This window comes from Ascaphus truei, chromosome 1 (assembly GCF_040206685.1).
Source record: "Ascaphus truei isolate aAscTru1 chromosome 1, aAscTru1.hap1, whole genome shotgun sequence".
NCBI lineage: Eukaryota > Metazoa > Chordata > Amphibia > Anura > Ascaphidae > Ascaphus > Ascaphus truei.
The window spans coordinates 349,913,730-349,934,144 of NC_134483.1; the positions used below are offsets into that span (position 1 = coordinate 349,913,730).

General features: G+C 44.1%; 1 protein-coding gene across 1 annotated transcript in view; it reads left to right on the forward strand.

The window, feature by feature from the left end:
* The window catches only part of MANBA (mannosidase beta), a 74,472-nt gene that overhangs the window by 8,941 nt on the left and 45,116 nt on the right, over nt 1–20,415 (forward strand). Inside the window, exons 2-5 of the mRNA XM_075609043.1 lie at nt 7,051–7,145; nt 15,228–15,333; nt 18,068–18,238; nt 19,244–19,367. Coding sequence (XP_075465158.1) covers nt 7,051–7,145; nt 15,228–15,333; nt 18,068–18,238; nt 19,244–19,367 — 496 coding nt within the window. The remainder of the gene's footprint in view (nt 1–7,050; nt 7,146–15,227; nt 15,334–18,067; nt 18,239–19,243; nt 19,368–20,415) is intronic.

The window sequence follows — 20,415 nt, forward strand, 5'->3', positions numbered from 1 at the left end:
GGAGTGAATGCTAGGCGCAGTTATTTTTTAAATATAGCATAGAGCAGCCACTCCCAACTTTGTGGCTATGTATCACCATAATTAAAGAATAAAGCTTCCTCTAAAATACATTTATTATTTGTGTTTTGCTATATGTATTTATAGATTTCATTTACAGGTATCTTTGTAGAGGCTTCTTTGAGACTGAGTGGAGATGGATGAACCTGTTCCAGGTTGTTTTAGGCCAAATCTGATCGGCACACCAAAACAGAGAGAGAAATAAAATTGGCGAGCCATGTCTGTGCAAACGAGCACAAGAGGAGTAATGCAGGCACTCCTAGAGAAAAGTCAGAATGTACTCAGCAGTCGGTGCTCCATATAAATTGGGGAATCCTGAAGTCCCAGAAGTAGATTAAGGAGTGATACAGGCACACAGTCTTCCAAATCAAAGAAAATGTATTGAGCCAAAGGGATTCAACGTTACGGCTGCATGAACCAGCCTTCGTCACGTTGACTGCAGCCAAAACGTTGGATCGTTTTGGCTCAATACATTTTCTTTGATTCGTAAGAGTAGGTGCCTGTATCACTCCTCCTTAATCTACTGAAAAATGAGCACACATGAGGTACCCGGCAGAGAGATATGCTAATGAATATGCAAAGTATATTTAAATGAGTCCCACCCACACTTCCTAAAAGGATTTCCATACCAACTACTGTATATAGAGTTGATAACGCTGGCACCCAATGACTGGAATGGTGTCCGACCCAACAGGACAAGTTCTAATCGGTCACTCTGATTTTGTGTAATGGGGGGGGGAAAGACTGGTGGAGAAAGACTGGTGCCTTTGTTGAGACTGATTCGCAGGGCCTGATATCTTTTTAAAACTGCGGACATATTGTAAACTCTGGTGGCCGAGGAGAGCGGCTACCGGCACCTAATTCGAAGGTAAGTATCTCTGGAAGCAGAGGCTCCATGGAGCTGAAATTAACGGTGTTCATCCTCAAAGACCCCCTGCTTCAATCTTAAAAAATAATAATTTGTAACACACTCCACAAATCACAGATATAGTGCTTCTGAGGGGAATCTATATGTATTACCAGGTGTGGTGCTTTTACCTGTCACAGGAGGCCTGAACCTCCACCAGTGAGAGCCTGGGGTGTATCCTCTGGAACGATACTCATATATAGACAGCGCCTCCACCTGTGTAGGATTCTAAGGGCAGAATGGCTCTGACACAGGACCCACATACAGTAACCAATACACCAAAGGTATATATAAAACAGTTTACTGCATAGCATAACAATATAACAATCACATCTCATCAACAGGGTGTCCCTCTATACACTAATGGCACAACTACCCAGTCACCTTGCAGGGCTTTGTGCCCCACACCTTGTGTCCCAAGAGTTCCGCAACCCACCCCTTAGGCGTGATCAGTGCCTGTTTGGTACCGGTAGTGGTGGTGCACTTGGTGACTGTACCTGCCCAGGGCTCTTGCACCCGGGTACTGCAGAACGGAAGAGGACCCGTCTGTGTCCAGCGCCGAAGCCTCAGCGATGGCGTCCACCTCCTGGTGGATGGTCTCCCTCTGATGACCACACCACCCAGACAGTCTCTGCTACTGCAGAGAATGATTCCCTTCCAACGCTGACACTTCTTGTCGGAGCACGCAGCACTGCAGCTGTGTCCTTGACTAAACTGACCGCTAACAGGGCAAAGTCCCCTTACTGCAGGGGCCTTCCTAGAGCAGTCACAATCTTAATGGTGAGTTGGGCCTAGGGGGGTAACCTGGCCTAGTGTAGGAGCCACTTGCTCCCTACACACACTACCTCCCCCTACCTTATCTCAGCACCAACTGACTTCTTCCTGTCTGTGCGCGCCAAAATGTATCTCTCCAGCAGGAGAAGCTGCAAGCCCTATTGGCTCCTTGGTGTCCGATGGCATGTCTGCCCCTAAGTACTCTGGGTGTTGTAGTCCTCCATGGCCCTCTTTATCATTGGGGCCGCGTGCGCAATGTGTATTGTGCATCCATGTAATGGCTGCCACATTGCCGTAACTGCGCGTGCGTGACTTCTAGGGATCCCTGCACTACAGAGCGCCATCTGGGTCCTGCCTTCCTTTCTGTAATGGCCGCCGCATCGCGTCTGCGCATGCGCACGCCTCCGCAGGCACGGACACAACAAAGATGGCGGCGCCCTGCCTCTGACGTCGCCGGGAGCCTCCGGCAACGCGCTCGCTCCCACAGCTGCCTTCTCACTGGCGGAGGTAAGGGGGGAAGAAACGGGGAGCCAGGGGGGGGGGGACCTGGATACATTCTCCCCCTGGTGGAAATACCAACGACCCCGCTTGGAGGACAGCATCACATTTGCATTTTTATTGTATAACTATATGTAGAGCATGATATGTAAAACTTACCATAGGTACTCTAACATCAATGGTACATAACATACTCACAACAGTGATACTCGAGGCCAGCTGAGTGTTGGCTGTTTGCTGAGACCCGTAGTGGGGTGCCCCTAACTGATCATGTGAGGGTACCTCACTTTGACCTTTGTGAGCCTCCGCCTGGTTAGTCTCTTGGAACTCATGATCGGGTGCAACAGTCACTGGTTCCACACTACTTCCTCCCCCTGGTGGAAGCAACAGAACGGTGTCTCTTGACCAGACCTTTAAATGCCCATCCGCATCACATATGCGATAGAAAGGGAGGCCCTGACCTTTTCCTCTGCCCACCACATGGTGGGTAGAGCGCTCCATGTTGCGCATAAAGGAGGCAATAATTACCAGAGCGGTCACAGCACAATCTTTGTCCGCTCCAGCAGTGGCTTCAGATGGGACGTCTTCTGGATAGATCACGAGATCCGCATCTTGAGACAGATGAGCTTGGTGGTCCTTTGCGTAGAAGTAAGCGCTGAGCAGGACCTCTTCACCGGATACCACCATCGCATCCTGCAGGGAGTAAAGGGTTTGTGTCTCACTGTTCTGCTGGCTGCTGACGGGTATCAGTTCAACTGGAACGCTGTCAGGTACCATCTCTGCTTCACTGGGCACCGCGATGGGGCAGAAGTTTCTTTCCACTTGGCGGGTAGTCTGTGGACACTGATCCACACGTACCACTGGACAGCCATCTTCTAGGGGGGACACCTTCACCAGGACGCGATGCCGAGGCGAGCCAATCGCCCTGGTGGCCATGCTTAAGGAGCTACCATGCTCCGCGGTCACCTGGGAGCTCACACCCGACACCCCTGGGGCAGTCATCTCACCCTTTTTGTCGGTAGGTACTGGTCCCAAGCCTAGGACCTATGGTACCATCGTGGTAGGCCGGACTGGCCGTTGTAGGGCACACGGATCCACAGCAGAGTCCGCAGTAAATGCGTCAGCTTCACTTGGGTGGTCCGCCGGCTGGCGCATCACCCGGCTGGTTGGCTGCTGTCATCAGTAGACAAGGATGGGGGTAGGGACACCTCCACAGGGGAACAGCGTCGGGGCACCTCGCATTCACAGCTGGCAATTGGCATGAAGCAGTCCTATTCCTGCGGCATCAGAGGTAGCGATCCCCATTCTCCCTGTGCAGTCACCTTACCCTTAGTTGGTTCCACCATCTGTATTTCTGGCTCTGGAACGGGTTCTAGAGTTGTCTGGAACCGGGGTTAGGACACACAGGCCCTCCTAAACCTCAATGGTTGAGGTAGATTGGTTAACAGCACCGATCACCCCCAGTAGAGAGGCTAGTCGCATCTTTCGCTGCGGGTTTCGGCTCTGGGACCGGATCTGGAACCGTGGTTAGAGTGCTCGGGCCCTCCGAAACTTCTGTGAGGGGGTAAGTTGATTACCTGCATTGACCGGCCCAGTATTGAAGTCAACCGCTTCTTTCTTGGTGGATTCCGTAGGCCGCAGCAGCTTGGGAATCAGGAACGGTGCCCCACAGCAGGCACACTGGGGTCCACAGGTCACTTTGCCACTTGGAAAATCACAATTGGGACTGCAACATTGGATGCACCCCTCTTCATCCACCTTTGCCATCCAGTATTCTGTCGGTAACTTAAAGGGGTTAAAGTTCATACCACCAGACATATTCAAGTCTTTTTGTAAGCACGGGCACAAAAGAAAGGATACGTTCTCTTCCTTTGTCCGCCAGACTCCATGCAGCTGAGGGTGTGTTTCGCGGCATCCGATACCTCTCTTAGGGGGGACAGGAGTTACTGATTGAAGCTCACTGTGCTCTCTCCCCCTGGTGGAATTCAGAGGGGCACACTCTATCAATGAGTGGTTCTGGCTCTGCACTGAGCCACTCACATCGTGGGGGCGGGGCTCTAGCTTTCGCGCCATACCCGGACAAGTTGTTGCAACACAATTTTGTACAGCCTTGCGGCCAGCAGCACGTGCGCTCTCCGGACTTGGTGGGAGACGCCATTTTAGGTGTGACTCACTGTTAACTTCCCTTGATGAGAGAGCCTCCATTTTGATCACAGTTCTGTTAACTACACTAGTGCTCTTTGCATATACAAGGGGATAGCCTTCTGGTGGGGCTCCTAGGGCTGATAGAGTCTGAGGGGCATTTTCCCAGCATATTTCCTGCTCCGTCCTCATTAGTACGGCAGCCCAGTAACCAGGGGGGGCCATACTTATGTTCTATCACCCACAATTGGTCTAGGCCCAGGAGTTCCTTTAGGGCTTTCCAGATTTCACTCATCGGCCCACGTGTGGAAACGTTCCCTACTGCTACCACGTGGCTGGGCTCCGTGTGGAGCTCTAAGGCCCGTTCGCTCACGTATTGCGGCGTGAGCTCAGACATGGTGGTTGGAACAGTATCACCAATTTAGAATACTTAATAGGGCACCCCAGTTCTGATCTCAGCAGCGCCTCCAAATGTAACACACTTCCCCCCCTCCTCCCCCCCCCCAATCACAGATGGAGTGCACGTGAGGGGAATATATATGTATTACCTGGTGTGTGGTGCTTTTACCCGTCAGGTTCACAGGAGGCCTTAACCTCCACCAGTGAGCCTGGGGTGTATCCTCTGGAACGATACTATACGATATTACAATACGAATACGATAATATATAGACAGCGCCACCATCTGTGTAGGCTTCTAAGGGCAGAATGACCCTGACACAGGACCCACATACAGTAACCTATACACCAAAGGTATATATAAAACAGTTTACTGCATAGCATAACAATATAACAATCACATCTCATCAACAGGGTGTCACTCTATACACTAATGGCACAACTACCCGGTCACCTCGCAGGGCTTTGTACCCCACGCCTTATATCCCAGAGTCCCAAGTGTCCCTGTTTGGTAATGGTGGTGCACTTGGTGACTGTACCTGCCCGGGGCTCCTGCACCCGGGTACCGCAGAACAACGGAAGAGGACCCATCTTTGTCCAGCGCCGAAGCCTCAGCGATGGCATCCACCTCCTGGTGAATGGTCTCCCTCTGATGACCTCAGCACCCAGACAGTCTCTGTCTCTGCAGGGAATGATTCCCTTCAAACGCTGACCCTTCTTGTCAGAGCACGTAGCACTGCAGCTGTGTCCCTGACTAAACTGACTGCTAACAGGGCAAAGTCCCTAACTACAGGGGCCTTCCCTAGAGCAGCCACAATCTTAATGGTGAGTTGGGCCTAGGGGGGTAACCTGGCCTAGTGTAGGAGCCACTTGCTCCCTACACACACTACCTCCCCCTACCTTATCTCAGCACCAACTGACTTCTTCCTGTCTGTGCGCTCCAAAATGTATCTCTCCAGCAGGAGAAGCTGCAAGCCCTCTTGGCTTCCTGGCGTCTGCTGGCCTGTTTGCCCCTAAGTACTCTGGGTGTTTGTAGTCCTCCATGGCCCTCTTTATCATTGGGGCTGCGTGCGCGATGTGTACTGCGCATCCATGTAATGGCTGCCGCATAGCCGTAACTGCGCATGTGCACTATGGAGCGCCATCTGAGTCCTGCCTCCCTTTCTGTAATGGCCGCCGCATCGCGTCTGCACATGCACGGACACAACAAAGATGGCGGTGCCCTGCCTCCGACGTCACTGGGAGCCTCCGGTGACGCGCTCACCCCCGCAGCTGCCTTCTCACTGGCGGAGGTAAGGGGGGAAGGAACGGGGAACCGGGGAGACAGAGGGAACCTGGCTACACACATTTTGGATTGCCTCTTTAAACTGTGCAATGTTTCATATGCGCCCTCTAGTGCCCAAATGGTCTTGTGGAGAAAACATCTAATTTTAGGCCCGTATAATCGCAGATAGCTAGTTAATTACTCATTGGTACATTTTCAGACTACTATATATGAATAATTATTCTATTGTACTTTTTACTGACCTAAAAAAAAGTATCTGGTCTTTTGTAAAATAATTCTAAAAAGAAAAGAGGAAGTGGTTTCTTGCAGTAAGAATAGGAAGTAAGTGTACTAGACACATAATTATCTGTCTATCCTATCTATCTATCACACACTGTTCTGTTTGTTTGTAAGTCGGCCTTTGGCCCTGTGTGTCATTGAAGGAAAACATAGGCATGAGGCCTGCAATATTTCTGTGAAATGTATACAAGACCGTGGGGATATATTCTCTAATTCTGTCAATAGTGTGACTTTGGTTCAGAGCCCGAGAACTGGGATTCAATTACATTTTGTTTGCATGTGGTGTGGATTTCTTTCCACTACATCACATCAAAGGATGTAAATCAAAATAAACGATCAAAATGTTACATTCTCTGACTTTTCTAACGCAGGGAAAAATGTGTTTCTAGCTATCCACGTTCTATCTGATAGCAAAGAAAACCAAAACACTAGGAAATCTGAATAATTCACTTTTAAATTCAGTTGTTAGTCAGTACCTGCAATAGAAGACTTTTCTTAGGTTTAATTATTTTCCCTTTGCGGTAGTCCTATATAATCCCATTACTCTTTCTCTCTCACAAATTAACATGTTTTACTGTTTGATTTATGTTTACTTTTAAGAGAGACCATGTCAATGTTATATTGTCATTTGATCCTTTAACGTTTTATTGGTATTTTTAATGCTTTACACTGGCCAGTATTTAATTTATTGTGCAACTTTATTTTTTGAAGGATCCTTACTTTGGATTTAATGATGTGGCATACAAATCGGTCACACAAGATGAATGGATATATAGCAAGTTATTTCAACTGCCTCCTGAGATAAGGTATGCTATTTGCTTATCTATAACAGTCAAATTAGTTATATTGTGATATATTTTGTTAAGGTCTTGGCAAAGCAGCGACAGGTTTGATGGAGAGAGAGCTGTTTGCCAATCTGCTGGGTCAAAGAATGTTTAATTCTCTCGTTTTGTTTTACGTAAATGTTGGAGAATTTACTCAACGGGGGGGGGGGGGGGGGTCGGGTCATAAGTGCTCTCAAAGGGGAACATTCATGAAACTGATGAGGGTGGCCGCATTACATTTGGGAGAATGCCATTCAAGTCAATGACTGTTAACATACGAGTGCAGTGCGATCGCTCGTATCTGAGTCATCAACCCACAGCTAAGTTCATGGTTGGTGGTGCCTGAGGAAGTGAAGTATGACATAGGGAACTATTCAACAGCTGTCCCAGATTTGCCAATGTATGCAAAAGTTTCCGCCATCCGAACTTGTTACAGCTGAAAATAGAGATGTTTTTAGGTTTACTTTCAGTTTGTTGACACCACCTAAGAACAAGACATGGCAAACATATCTACAATGTAGGCAATTCTGGTGAGGTACACACTTCCAATAGGATGCAGTGGGGCCACATGTGGTAGAGCGGTTAATGGCAGTATTATAAGGGCAATGGTGGGTATGTACCGTGAGTGCTTTCTTGGGGAATTTCAAGTGACACGTTCGATTAGGGATGTTTCTGCTGACACCCCCTCAAAGATAAGGGACTGAGAAAGGCTATCAAATGTGAGGACAGAGTGACGAGAGAGGCCAGAAATCAGGCAGGGTGTTGAATGAAGACGTGAGGGAGAGTTACAGTCCCGTGTGTATATACATATACACAATTTTCCGGTATGGAGAAATACCGCTGAAAGAGGAAGAGTCTGCTTTTATAGCGAGGTCCTGATCACACCGCAGATTTGAATTGCTGACATTTTTTGATTGTGGGAAGTAAAGAATTTCTTGAGTAGCATGTTGCTAGTGTTCTCTCCTCTGTGACATACAGTACAAACGGTTCATATGATCAAGTTTTGTGGTATTTCTTGTGCAAAGTTAGGATGTTTGAAATTGAGGCCAAACGCCCTTGAATTTATTGCAAACGTTGAAACAAACATTAGGATGGTAGCAAAGGTGTCCTGGGATGGAGTGTTAACAAAATATAGACCTAGTGCACAGGATGTACAGGACACAAACAAAGGGAGAAACGATGTTACATAGGAAAATCAAGGTTGGGGTGCTCCACCATGCAAAAGTGCTGTATTAATTGCTACCACAAATAAAATCAGACGGGCACATCCCATTTGAGCAAGCTTGCTGACATTTTATTAGGCTGAGGACCCGCTGCACACGGCCGCCTTGCTTGCCGGCGGCGCGTGCAAGTCACTGCACCGCGATCTGCGGTCTGCAGTGAACTTTTTTCGGCGAGGGGGGGGGCGGCGGCCATTGAACCTGGGGAGAGGGGTGGGTGTGGGTCCGCAGGAGAGGGGGGTGTGTGTGAGAGAGGAGGGGGAGGATACACCGTGCAAAACACACACACATATATATATATATATATATACATACATATATACATACATACACACTTCCCCTCCTCCCCCCCCCCCCCCCACCACCACCTTTTGGAGGTGGGGGAAGCTCTGACAGCTCCAGGAAAGTACAGCCCCCGGTGCTGATAGGCTCACCAGCGCACCACGTGACGCGGCACCGCTCGGGATCACAATCCTCTTGCATCCTCTGGCACCTGACGCATCACAGCGCGTAGTGCGCCTTGCAGTGAGGAGGGACTGGGGCCAGCTCAGGAGGAAGTCACGAGCTGGTGAGTGACGCGGCCGCGCGCGCCGCCAACCGCAGCGGGTCCTCAGCCTTAGAGTGACCAAGTGGCTAACGGCAACTATATAGCACTTAAATAAAATGTTATTTATTAAATGTTTTACCAGGAAGTAATTCATTGAGAGTTACCTTTCGTTTTCTAGTATGTCCTGGGCATAGAGTTATGATGACAAATAGTGTGATACGATCACTGTCTCTAGGTGCTGGAATAGAGCAGCTATGGGACTTTCCAGTGTATATGGAGTTAATTTCCCCTGAATAAGCTACCTCAGGTGCAGCTTATCAGCTGGTCTGAATGAACAAGGAAGTGTTTTAAGGCAGACACAGGAAGCTGCCATGCTGAGTGAGAGATACTGATTTTCCCCCAGAGAAGGGGAGAGATAGAAAGTGCTACCCAGCTAAAGAGGCTGGCACAGTGGGTTAGCCCCACTGGTGGTCGCGGAGTGTGCTGGGACTGCCTGGGTCTTAATCCGAGGAAGAGGAGGAAGGATGCGAGACCGTGCTGAAGCAGGGATGTCCAGCCCTTAACATTGGACTTACAGAGGAGAGATACTTTGAGCTTTCGTGGGGCTGAACTCCCCTTGGAAGGAAGGACGCAAGACCGTGCTGAAGCGGGGACGTCTGCTCCAAACCCTGGAGTAACAGATAACCAAAACCCTTTATTGCTGTGTTCAGAGACTTTATATGCTCAGCCATAATAGTATCTGTTTGGGGTGGTAACCAGCTTAGCTGCCCATCCAGGTAGTAAGGGTTGAAGCTGAATGCGTAGTTAGTCTCCTAAGAGGAGTAGAAGTTTATTTTATGATTTTGTTTTGACTTGAAGGGACGGTGGGCCTGCTAGTGTATTTTATCCTTGTAAATAAACCCCATAAGGAGAAATACGTTTCCTGTCTTAATCTGGGACACAAGATCCTACGCTGTGACGGAGACATCACAATAGATACATTAAGTGAACAAGGTTTACATTATATACAAGACATTGCATGCACTGTTAAAGATAGTATATATTATAGGCGTATGTAACAGTTACAGACCAGATAAAACTTGAGACAGCTTTAGTTTTGAAAGAACTTAGACTGGTGGCGGCTGTGAGAGTCTCCGGTAGGTTGTTCCAGTTTTGGGGTGCACGGTAAGAGAAGGAGGAGCGGCCGGATACTTTGCTGAACCTTGGGACCATTAACAATCATTTGGAGTTAGATCTCAGGTGATAAGTGCTGCATGTGGTAGGGGTGAGGAGCTTGTTCAGATAGACGGGTAGCTTGCCCAGAAAGTATTTGAAGGCAAGACGGGAAAGGTGAACTTTGCATCTAGACTCAAGTGATGACCAATCTAGTTATTTGAGCATTTCGCAGTGATGTGTATTGTAGTTGCATTGGAGGACAAAACGGCATATTGAATTGAGAGGGTATCAAGTTTCCTAAGGTGGGTTTGGGGTGCAGTGCCATATAATATGTCCCCATAGTCTATAATTGGCATTAGCATCTGGTGTGCGATACGCTTTCTGATCAGAAGACTTAGGGAGGATTTGTTCCTATAAAGTACACCAAATTTGGCATAGTTTTTGGATGTCGGGGTATCAATGTGCAACCCAAATGTTAAATGGGAGTCAACATATGCCCAAATATTTGAAACTAGTAACGGGTTAGGATGGTATTAGAGTTGAACACACAAACCCAGCAAGCTCAAACGCCCACACCCTCCTAATCTTGACTATATGTAATGCCACATAGAGTGCAACTGGGCTGTGGCACATGAATATAGGAAAACACAGGGGGTGCCCAGTGCTACATCCAAATGACAAAACATACATGGTAATAATTACAAGAAATGATGCTTCAGTACTAATAACAATGCTAATGCTAATAATAAAATATGTTTTTTTAGTTAGAATTTTTGGCCAAAACATCATAAGCTTGCACACCAAACGTCAAGGTAAACCATAATAAGTGCAAGTCCTACACTACACTGCATTTGTTCCCAATACCTCTGTATGAGGGGGAAGAACCATAATAGAGTCATTACCTGCAGCAAGATGAGACAATCCACCATTAAAAAGGGGGAGTTGACGTGAGCTCTGGGGGAGGTGCCACAACCTCCATACAAAGTACACCAAATTTGGCATAGTTTTTGGATGTCGGGGTATCAATGTGCAACCCAAATGTTAAATGGGAGTCAACATATGCCCAAATATTTGAAACTAGTAACGGGTTAGGATGGTATTAGAGTTGGTTCTGATCTTGATTAACTACTTTGCTTGTGAGTTGGATCTGTCTTATCTTTTATTTTGGCTGCAATTTAGTGTTGTCACTTGTTGGTAATTCCTATGTATATTGCTGAGTGGGATCGTTAAGCCAGTGGGAGGCATTGGAAGGTGTGGAGTAGATTGCATTTAGAATTGTTTATAGCAATGCATTTTCTATATTTAGTGTCTAAAATAGATTGCAAAGGAGAGAGGGAAAGTAACCAGTTTTTAAGGGTTACTATATCCAAGTGGACAATAAATAGGGCATGTATGAAAGCTCTAGCATTGAATAAGGAGTGAGTATTTGCAATATCATGAAAGAAGAAGAGGTACGACACAGTGGGCGGAACAAAATGTCACACAATGGCAGTTATAGTGGGGATTTATCGAAAGCAATGAAATGGGCAGGGGTGGTTCCCAGTCATGGTACAAGCACAGATGGCATATCTTGTAAGTGTAAAGATCGGAAATCCGCAAAGCTATCCGCTTGTAACTTTGGAGAAAATGGTAGCCAACATGTTCCATTCAAACAAAATCTCTTAGAAAATGAAAGCGTTTGCTGCCCAATTTTTCAATCGACATAAATTTGATTTCCAGTGAGGAAAAAATAAATTGTGAATATTTTTCTGAATATGTTTCATGTCCATATCTTTTTGGGAAGCTTTGCATCTCGAAGGTAATTACATGAGACAGTTTCAAACATATGACTGGACATACAGAGATTGGAGTGTGTCCTCTTCATGGAAGTGATTTTTGAAATCAAATTATTTAATGAAAGCAGTATTAAATTAAAAACAGAAGAGTTTCTTAAATGAAGTCCTTCAACATTGGCAATGGAATGGCTGGTGAATTGGTATTTAGCTTAGTGGAGGTCAACTGATTCTCTGATGTACAAGATACAGATGAGCTTCCTAATTTTGGAATATGATCTACAGGGGATTAGTGACTTGATACAATGTCATATGGGCCCCTTGCTTCAAAGTCTCAAAGCAGCAGATGTGACCTTTCAACAATAATGGATTTAGAAAGGTTGTCATCTCCGTTTCATCACCTTGAGCTAGTCTCGCCATCCTGCCACCAACCTCAGTATAGTGAGCCTATTATTAATTACGCATGGACATCTTTGTTTTGCGTAGCATTACTTTCATTTCAGCAGCTTTTCTTTATACTTTCTAATATAATGTACTTCTATGTTCTATGTTTTATACCATATTTAAGTTTTTTCCAGGAAACTTTTTGTAATGTGCAAAAATTTACAAATTACAGTACCTTGCAAAAAACAAAAAAAAATGTCCTGATTTCTCATGCAGAGTTATCCTGATGAAATGATTCTAATGGTACCATTTTGTTTCTGTAAATTAGGTGGGCCGCTTCAGGTGTAACACAACATAAGCATATGCTTGAATTTGAAGAAAAATAAATTGCATCCCTATTCTTTCTGTTGGTTATTGAAAGTGACTGTAGGGCACGTAATGCATATACAAATAATAGTCTTTTTGGCCTACACTTCTGCTGTTTAATGAATCTCTTCATTCAGCATCCACACAAATCCATTCACACTTCACTCCTTATCACTTACATTTTTGCTTTGTTTGTCATAGATCAAAGTTGGGTTTTATATGCATTTTATGTTGCTGTATGTGGTTATAAAAGGTAAACAAGGCCCTACATTAATGTACTTATTGATTACGCTTCACTCAAGGGTCCAATGTGCACTAATCTGTGATTATGCAACATTTCACATTCTTATCAGTGGGGGCTGCTGTGATATTTTTAGCTATTTGTCGTAGTCCAAGGCAAAGGCTTTACATTTTTGTGACACTTTTGTCTTGCTCACATTATGGGCATTAATCCTCATGGGTCATTGTGCGTGGTAGCGGTGAGGATACTGTCAGGATACTGCAATAATAAGCTTGTTTGCAGTGCCAAATTAATTAAGAAGCTTTAGCTGTCTTGAGTAATTTTGACTTCTTCCAGCACACCGGGAGTGGACTATGTTATGCCCACTTTTTTAAGTCAATACATTTCAAAGAGTATCATGTTAAATAATATATGTTCGATTGCAATGTTCATTTATGTACAACATTAGGATAGTGGCCTTGAGAAATTATAGTATATCAGCAATTTCACATTGGAATTCACATGAATATTAAAGAACTCAAGTAACAGGTAATATTTTTCAATGTTACCATCAACACATGGGAATTGCTGACATTGTTAGAGCAGCGTAGCAAATCTCTCGTTGCCCGAGTGCTACAGCATTGTAATGAGTAAGGCCTGGGTCCCGCTGCTTCCGACGGCGCGCGCGGCCCTTACCAGACATGAGTTCCTCCTGAGCCAGCCCCAGTCCCCCCTCGCTGCAAGGCTCGCTGCGCACTGTGACGCGTCAGCCAGCAGGGGATACACGAGGATCGTGATCCCAAGTGGCGATGCGTCACGTGGTGCGGCAGGGAGCCAATGAGGGGCGGAGGAGGGGTAAGGGGGAGGATGGAAGCTGTCTAGAGCTCCGTTGCCCGTTTCAGGCTGCGCGTGCTGGGGAGGTTGCGGCCAGCTCCGGCTGCTGAGCTCCTCTTCATTCCCGGGGAGGAGAGGCGGCAGCAGCAGCAGATTGGGGGGGGTTGGGGGGGGTTGTGTGTCTGTGCAAAAGCATGACTGCTTCGGCTGGAATCCTGTCTGCTGCTGTTTTGGCCGTGCCCCCCCTCCCCTGAAAACTGGCTCCTTAAAGACCGCATATAGTGGTCAAGTGCCTCTCCACGCGTCGCCTGTCTGCAGTGCGGGCGTGTGGTCTGAGGCAGCGGGGCCTTAGCCTAAGATGAAGTCCTCCATTACCGTATGAATTTGAACATACAGTCACAATAGGGAACTGAGGAGATTCATACAAGTACACTTGCTCCACCCGTGCTTCCTCCATTTAGGTAGAACAGAAAACACGCACAAGTGCATCCATGTGTCCCCAACGTTTCTCAGGCCTGAGAAACATCACTACGTTTTTCATAACCTTCCACAGATTTCGAATGACTGCAGTATACGTTCTGTGTGATGTTTTAGAGACTGAGACGGTCTTGGGGAACCTGTGTGAGACTTGAAGATGCACACTGGAGAGTTTTATCTTTATACAATATATCTGAGGTAGACCATGCTCAAACATCAAGGACCACCAACCAGCGGGCCAAGTTATCATGAATTGTTTAACATGTTATTAACCAATGAACATTGTTCTAATAATACTGAAGGCTAGGTATGTATTACCTTGATAATCTGACCTGTTGGCAGCCCCTGTTGACAAAGTATGGAACAGCCTATCACACCCTGTACCCGGTGTATCTATTTAGATTAAAGAACCCCTGACAAAAGCAACACATATTGTATAAAGCTCCAACTTCAGGTTTACATAGAGGTGTTACATGGATTAGTGCTTTTTTTCATTGCAGTTTGTTTATCTGTTGCTATGTGACTTCAGTGCTTATAATGATGGATTTGAGATCGTAAACAGTATAAAGAGGCATTAACTAGAGGATAAGTGAAGTGTTTGTTCTAAGTTAATGTTGGTATTCATTGGAGTGGAATGTCTGCAAAATGATGGTGTTTAGGTACAAGTAGAGAAACACAACATTCATGATCTTAAGCAGTCTAGGTCTCAGACCCCTAGACAATAGTTTTCACAATTTTTTTGTTTTATCCTTGTCTGATATTGTTTCTGAAATGGCCGTTTTAAATCATGTTTTACATGTCCCTTTATCCTTTAAAGGATTAGGGGGTGCCCTTGGCATTTTCTTCTCATGACTCATACCACTTCTGGGATCATCATGTGCTGCTTGTTTTCAGCCTCGTATTAACTTAGGACATTTTGATTTTACGGGGTATTTGAGACCCTTTTTATTTAAATAGTGCTGTTACTTATTTTCTCTGTAAAATGTGGAGGATCTTAAGTTAGGGCAAAGAAATTCTGTTTGCTTGGATTGCATTGATGGCTAATCTATATCAAGTTATTGAACAAATATATTAATTTATGTTTTATAGCCTTTGGCAGAAAGTCACCTTGGTTTGCGAAGGAATTGATACAGTATCTACAATTATTGTTAACGGTATTGCTGTTGGGAAAACAATGAACATGTTCAACAGATATGTGAGTAAAAAGTTTAATGTACCGTGAGTGTGTTCCCAGTCATATGGTGAGTTAAAGCATAATGATGCTCAATATCATTTTTGCAGTTGGAATTAGTTTTTATAGATGTAAACCTATATATTATTTTAGAATTTAAACAAAAAGCAGAAAGCTATAATAAACAAGTTTTATATAGAATAATGAACTTTAAACAAAAATGAACAAATCAATTTGTAAGAAAGTTTGTATATCTCGTACTTTATTTATAAAAATGCCCGTTATCTTTCATGATAGATAAAGCAGAGAAGAATATAAGAATGAGTGTGATATGACACTGCCTAGTTACTGATATTTATAGTAAATAAAATACAACCTGTGGTGCATTTGCATGTCTCTGACATTTATAGTAATTGCAATGATACCAATTCACCAAAAGATATGTACATCACTCACTCACTGTTTTTCAGAAGCACCATACTGATAACCCAAGGGAAAAAGTGAACCCAAGGGAAAAAGTGAATCCTTATGTCTGTGTCCTATATGACCAATGCCACATTTATTGTACATAAGGGTAATTCTTTTATAAGCGACTGTAAAACTATTTCCAATAGCTCGGGGACAGAGGGCAATCAGGAGAATGACTTCAGCTGGACCTTTCCTTGAGTTAAAGTGATACAGAAACTATGCAGAGATGCACACAGATCTGGGGAAACCTTAAACCTTCCACCTGCTGGTTGAGGGCCACACAGCACATTGCTCTGCAGTGGCATAGAAATTGTTTCAATGCATAACGTGTATATAGTTTTTTTTTTTTATATATACATAACAAGTAGTACTGTATTTAACTATGTAGATATGTACCGTAAATAAAAAATATCACTCGTGAGCACATTTGTCTCGGACAAGTCTGTAACGCAGCTTTTCACCATTATCTTTTGACATACAATGCTTCCATTGCAGCCAAGAACGCTGGGAAATGAGCACACCGTGTCCTCTTTTACTTCATATTCATTTTAACATGAACAACCCCAATAATCTTATGCCTGTCGCATTACACAGCCTGGGTTATAGAAGTGCATAGCCACTAAATCCTACCCACAAACAGCTATTTCAGGCTTTTTGGGTCTCATCAATGTGAGGCTGGTTATGCTGGCTGTGATTGATATATTGTGGCAAAATACCCCTTTTGGCTGAAGGGTTCTTGTCTGGGAACCTTAAAACCCACTGTCTTTTAGGGTAAAGCACAGTCACAGGTCCATCCAGCTCTGGTTTAAAGGCTTTATTTTCTTTGTCACTCCAGCAGATAAAATCAAGACAAACAAAAGAATCAAAAGAAATCCTAGCTCTATCTGAGCATTAACTAGACAACAATTCTCTAGTTATCTTTGGGTGGCTTTCCAACTTACCAAACAATAATACACATGTCATAAACCAGACCTGTTGCAGGCCAGTGCCTGTCTGTAGCATCCAGCTCTCTTAGCTGGAATAAGAGGGGAGGGAAGAACTGATCCAGCCTGGCCTTTTTACACTCTGTTAATCAAGGCCAGGCACCGGCTTCATTTGCCAAACCTTCCCTGGGCCTTTAACCCTTTAGTAGGGCTAGGTATAATTTGCAAATGCAGGGCTTATGTATCTCCCATCCACAACTCTCTTTCTTCTCTCTCTCTCTCTCTCTCTCTCTCTCTCTCTCTCTCTCTCTCTCTCTCTCTCTCTCTCTCTCTCTCTCTCTCTCTCTCTCTCTCTCTCTCTCTCTCTCTCTCTCCTCTCTCTCTCTCTCTCTCTCTCTCTCTCTCTCTCTCATTAATACATAAAACATTCTAAACCCGTACTATGTAAAAAGTTTGAAATACTGGTATGTCCAATATGATTTAAATGTTTCAACTGATATTGTGCAAAAAGTACTGTACTATCATGTTACATCATACACCACTTGAGTGACAAACACATCACTGCAAATGCATGAAAAAAATCTCAATAGAATGTGAGGTGTGCCGATTTTTGTGTAAAAAGTATGTGAAGATTTTTTTTCCTTTGCCTTTCTGCTCATTTCAGGATTGTGAGCAGTAAACCGAATGTGACAAAAGAGGAATAGCACACTCAAGGTGTAAAAATAACCTTTGTTCACTGGCATTGCTTTTCAATGATGATGAACCTTTTATGGTCCCATTGTCACAGGACAGTAAAAATAAAGTGACTTATCACATAAAGCTGTATTGGGCATAATTCACGTTTTCCTGGTAATTACTTGTTTAGAATATGTAAATGTACATATACAATCATCCTGAAAGGATCCCACAATTCTGTTTATTTATAATGTGAAGATCAGCCTTCCTGATGATAATGATGCAGTTTGCCTGTTAAGATGCTCTCTTTCATACTGGTCATGTACTTGACTGTGAAGTCTTGAGTCAGCATTTTCCCTAAAGTTCACTATTTGATGTGAAAATCGGGTGCCTTGATTGATTACTTTTGCAAATCCCTGGCAATGTACATACAGTATACCGGAATTAAGTTATTCAAATATGTGTTATCCTTCTGAACTTCGCTCCAGTTAAGAACAATTCAAAATATTAATTTCACTCTGTGCAGTTTCTTTCTGACAATTTTCTCGTCAGAAATTGGGGCTCTCTTCTTTTTTTCAGATCATATTTATACTTGCAGATTATTAACTCATAGTTCATACATTTTTAAATGAATTGATCAAAAGGAAAACTGTATTAACAAACTGTTTTATTTTTTTTGTACCCACATATAGACACTAGATATTACCAAAGCTGTTGCAGAGAACAACTACATAGAAGTCAGATTTAAGTCTCCAGTAGAATGGGCAAGAGAGAAAAGCAATAATCACTCATCATACATTATTCCCCCAGAATGCCCTCCTGCAGTACAGAACGGAGAGTGCCATGTCAACTTCATCAGAAAGGTGAGGCCCTCTACCGTGTTTAACCATAGAGCTTGAAAGCAGTTCATTCAGTTCACAAAAACACATTTTCTAAACATTTTTAACATTTTTTTCTCTCCGTATTGTCGGCATGTGTTGTGCCTGTTATATAAAAGTTTGCATGCAATGAATCCCTTCCCTGAAGAGTTTACAACTTAAATGTTATTTGAGGTACAGGGCATTAGTGCACAAAGAGCTGGCACTGTGATGTGAACTGTTTTCACCCATTTACAAGGCAGTGTTCTTACCACCGAGCCCATGTAACCATGATTTTAAGCGAACATTTGGCCTTTTTCAATTTCTTACTCCGCGACGATTTTTCTCCATAAATGGAGGCATGGATATACATGAATTCAGGAGATGTGGGAGGTGAGGGATGAATGCTTTACCTGTGTAAGGTTTTACACACCGGGTCATCACACAGAAGGAAGTAACAAGGGGGGGGGGGGGGAATCATAGCTCACCATGTTTTGCAAGCTAACTTTTTAAAATATTGTTTAAAAATAGGTGTCGGAATTGCAACCATGTGGGAAAAAATGTATCGCACCATAAGTGGTGTTGCAGCTAGGGCATAAGCAAACTAAGCAACTGCTTGTGGCCACAACAAGCTCAGAAAGCTCCTACTTATACTGAGACACTGATATTATTATTTCATGAAAATGTAGCCTTTGGCATACCACTCATTAAAGCCCTTACACCTTGCCAGTGTGAAAAGGTGATACGTTTTTTGCTTTCCAGCCTAAGCAAGGTAGATGGGTAAATAATAGGGTGTGTGGGGTAAATTGGATGAGTGAGTTCCCCCCAGACTATACCTGGTCAGGGCCTGCAAAAAAAGCTAGTATTGTCTTGCATCATACCTAGACCTGGAATACAAACACGCAATTTTATTATATGTCCACTCCCCTTCCCTATATACAGTCTCCTGTTCTCTCCATCTCACCGTCTTTGTTATTATCCCCTCACCCCCGTCTCCCTCTGTTATTTTAGGAGCCGTGCTCATTTAGCTGGGACTGGGGCCCTTCCTTTCCAACACAGGGCATCTGGAAAGATATTAGGATTGAGGCTTATAATGTTTTCCACTTGGACTATATTTCATACGTCCCAATGTTTGGTAAGTTTTAGGTGGAAGTAACTTGGTTCTTGAACTACTGACATGTTTTGAAATGATTTTCAAAAAATATGTATGGTCTGTGTGTTTCTATGTAGAACATTATACCACTGTTGCTATAAATTGTCATCTTTTACTAGGGAGAGTGAGGAGATAACTACAGTATGTCATTATTATTTTTTATTGTGATCACCAGGAAAATTTCGATGAATATTTTATCTTCAAGTATTTCCTAGGTTACATTTGGAGAGACATTTCACTTGCAAAACTTGGAATTAAGTGATTCAACAACATTAAAAAGTAACACCATATAGCTTGTCGGTTTTTGTATTGTACTAAAGTGCTGCTGTTTAAGTTTACGCTAATATAAAGGTATTGCACGTATGTTAAAATAAAATTCGTAAACAAAGAGTAACATGCTACCCTTTTATTTTCTTTACCCCTCCCCACCTTTTTTCATAGAAAACTCAAATAAAGAACAAGTAAAAAAAAGTAACACGATTTACTTTCTTTTATAGCACTGACAGTGTTCACCGAGCTGTACATAAACATTTTCAGGCACACGACCTGCCCCATAGAACTTACAAACTCCTTTTGGTGCCGGAGGCACTGGAATATTAGTGGACTTGCGCACAAGGAGAGCTGACACAGTCTTTGAAGAGGGTGCACCCAGTTTCAATCCCAGTGACATTAGCACTGAGCGACTCCTTTAGAACATACCTTTTTATAGCTCTCTTTGTGTCAGTATATTAAAGCTAAAAATCTCTTTGTATCAATATGAGTGTACAAGTAGTACTGTATGTGAGTACACAACACCATTTGGCCTAATCAAAGTTTCGTTACTGAGTGCCAAGGGCCAGGAGTATCCCCTCTGATGCAAACAGAGTTAAAACCAACACACGGACTATCCAGCATAACGTAAGAACTGTACAGCCTTCCACACATACAGGCTTCCTTGGTTAACCTCTCGTGTGACCCGGGAAAGGACAAGCTGTAACAGATTGGGTGGGCTGGGCCTCTTTCTCCACCATAACTGGGACACTGTTGCAGC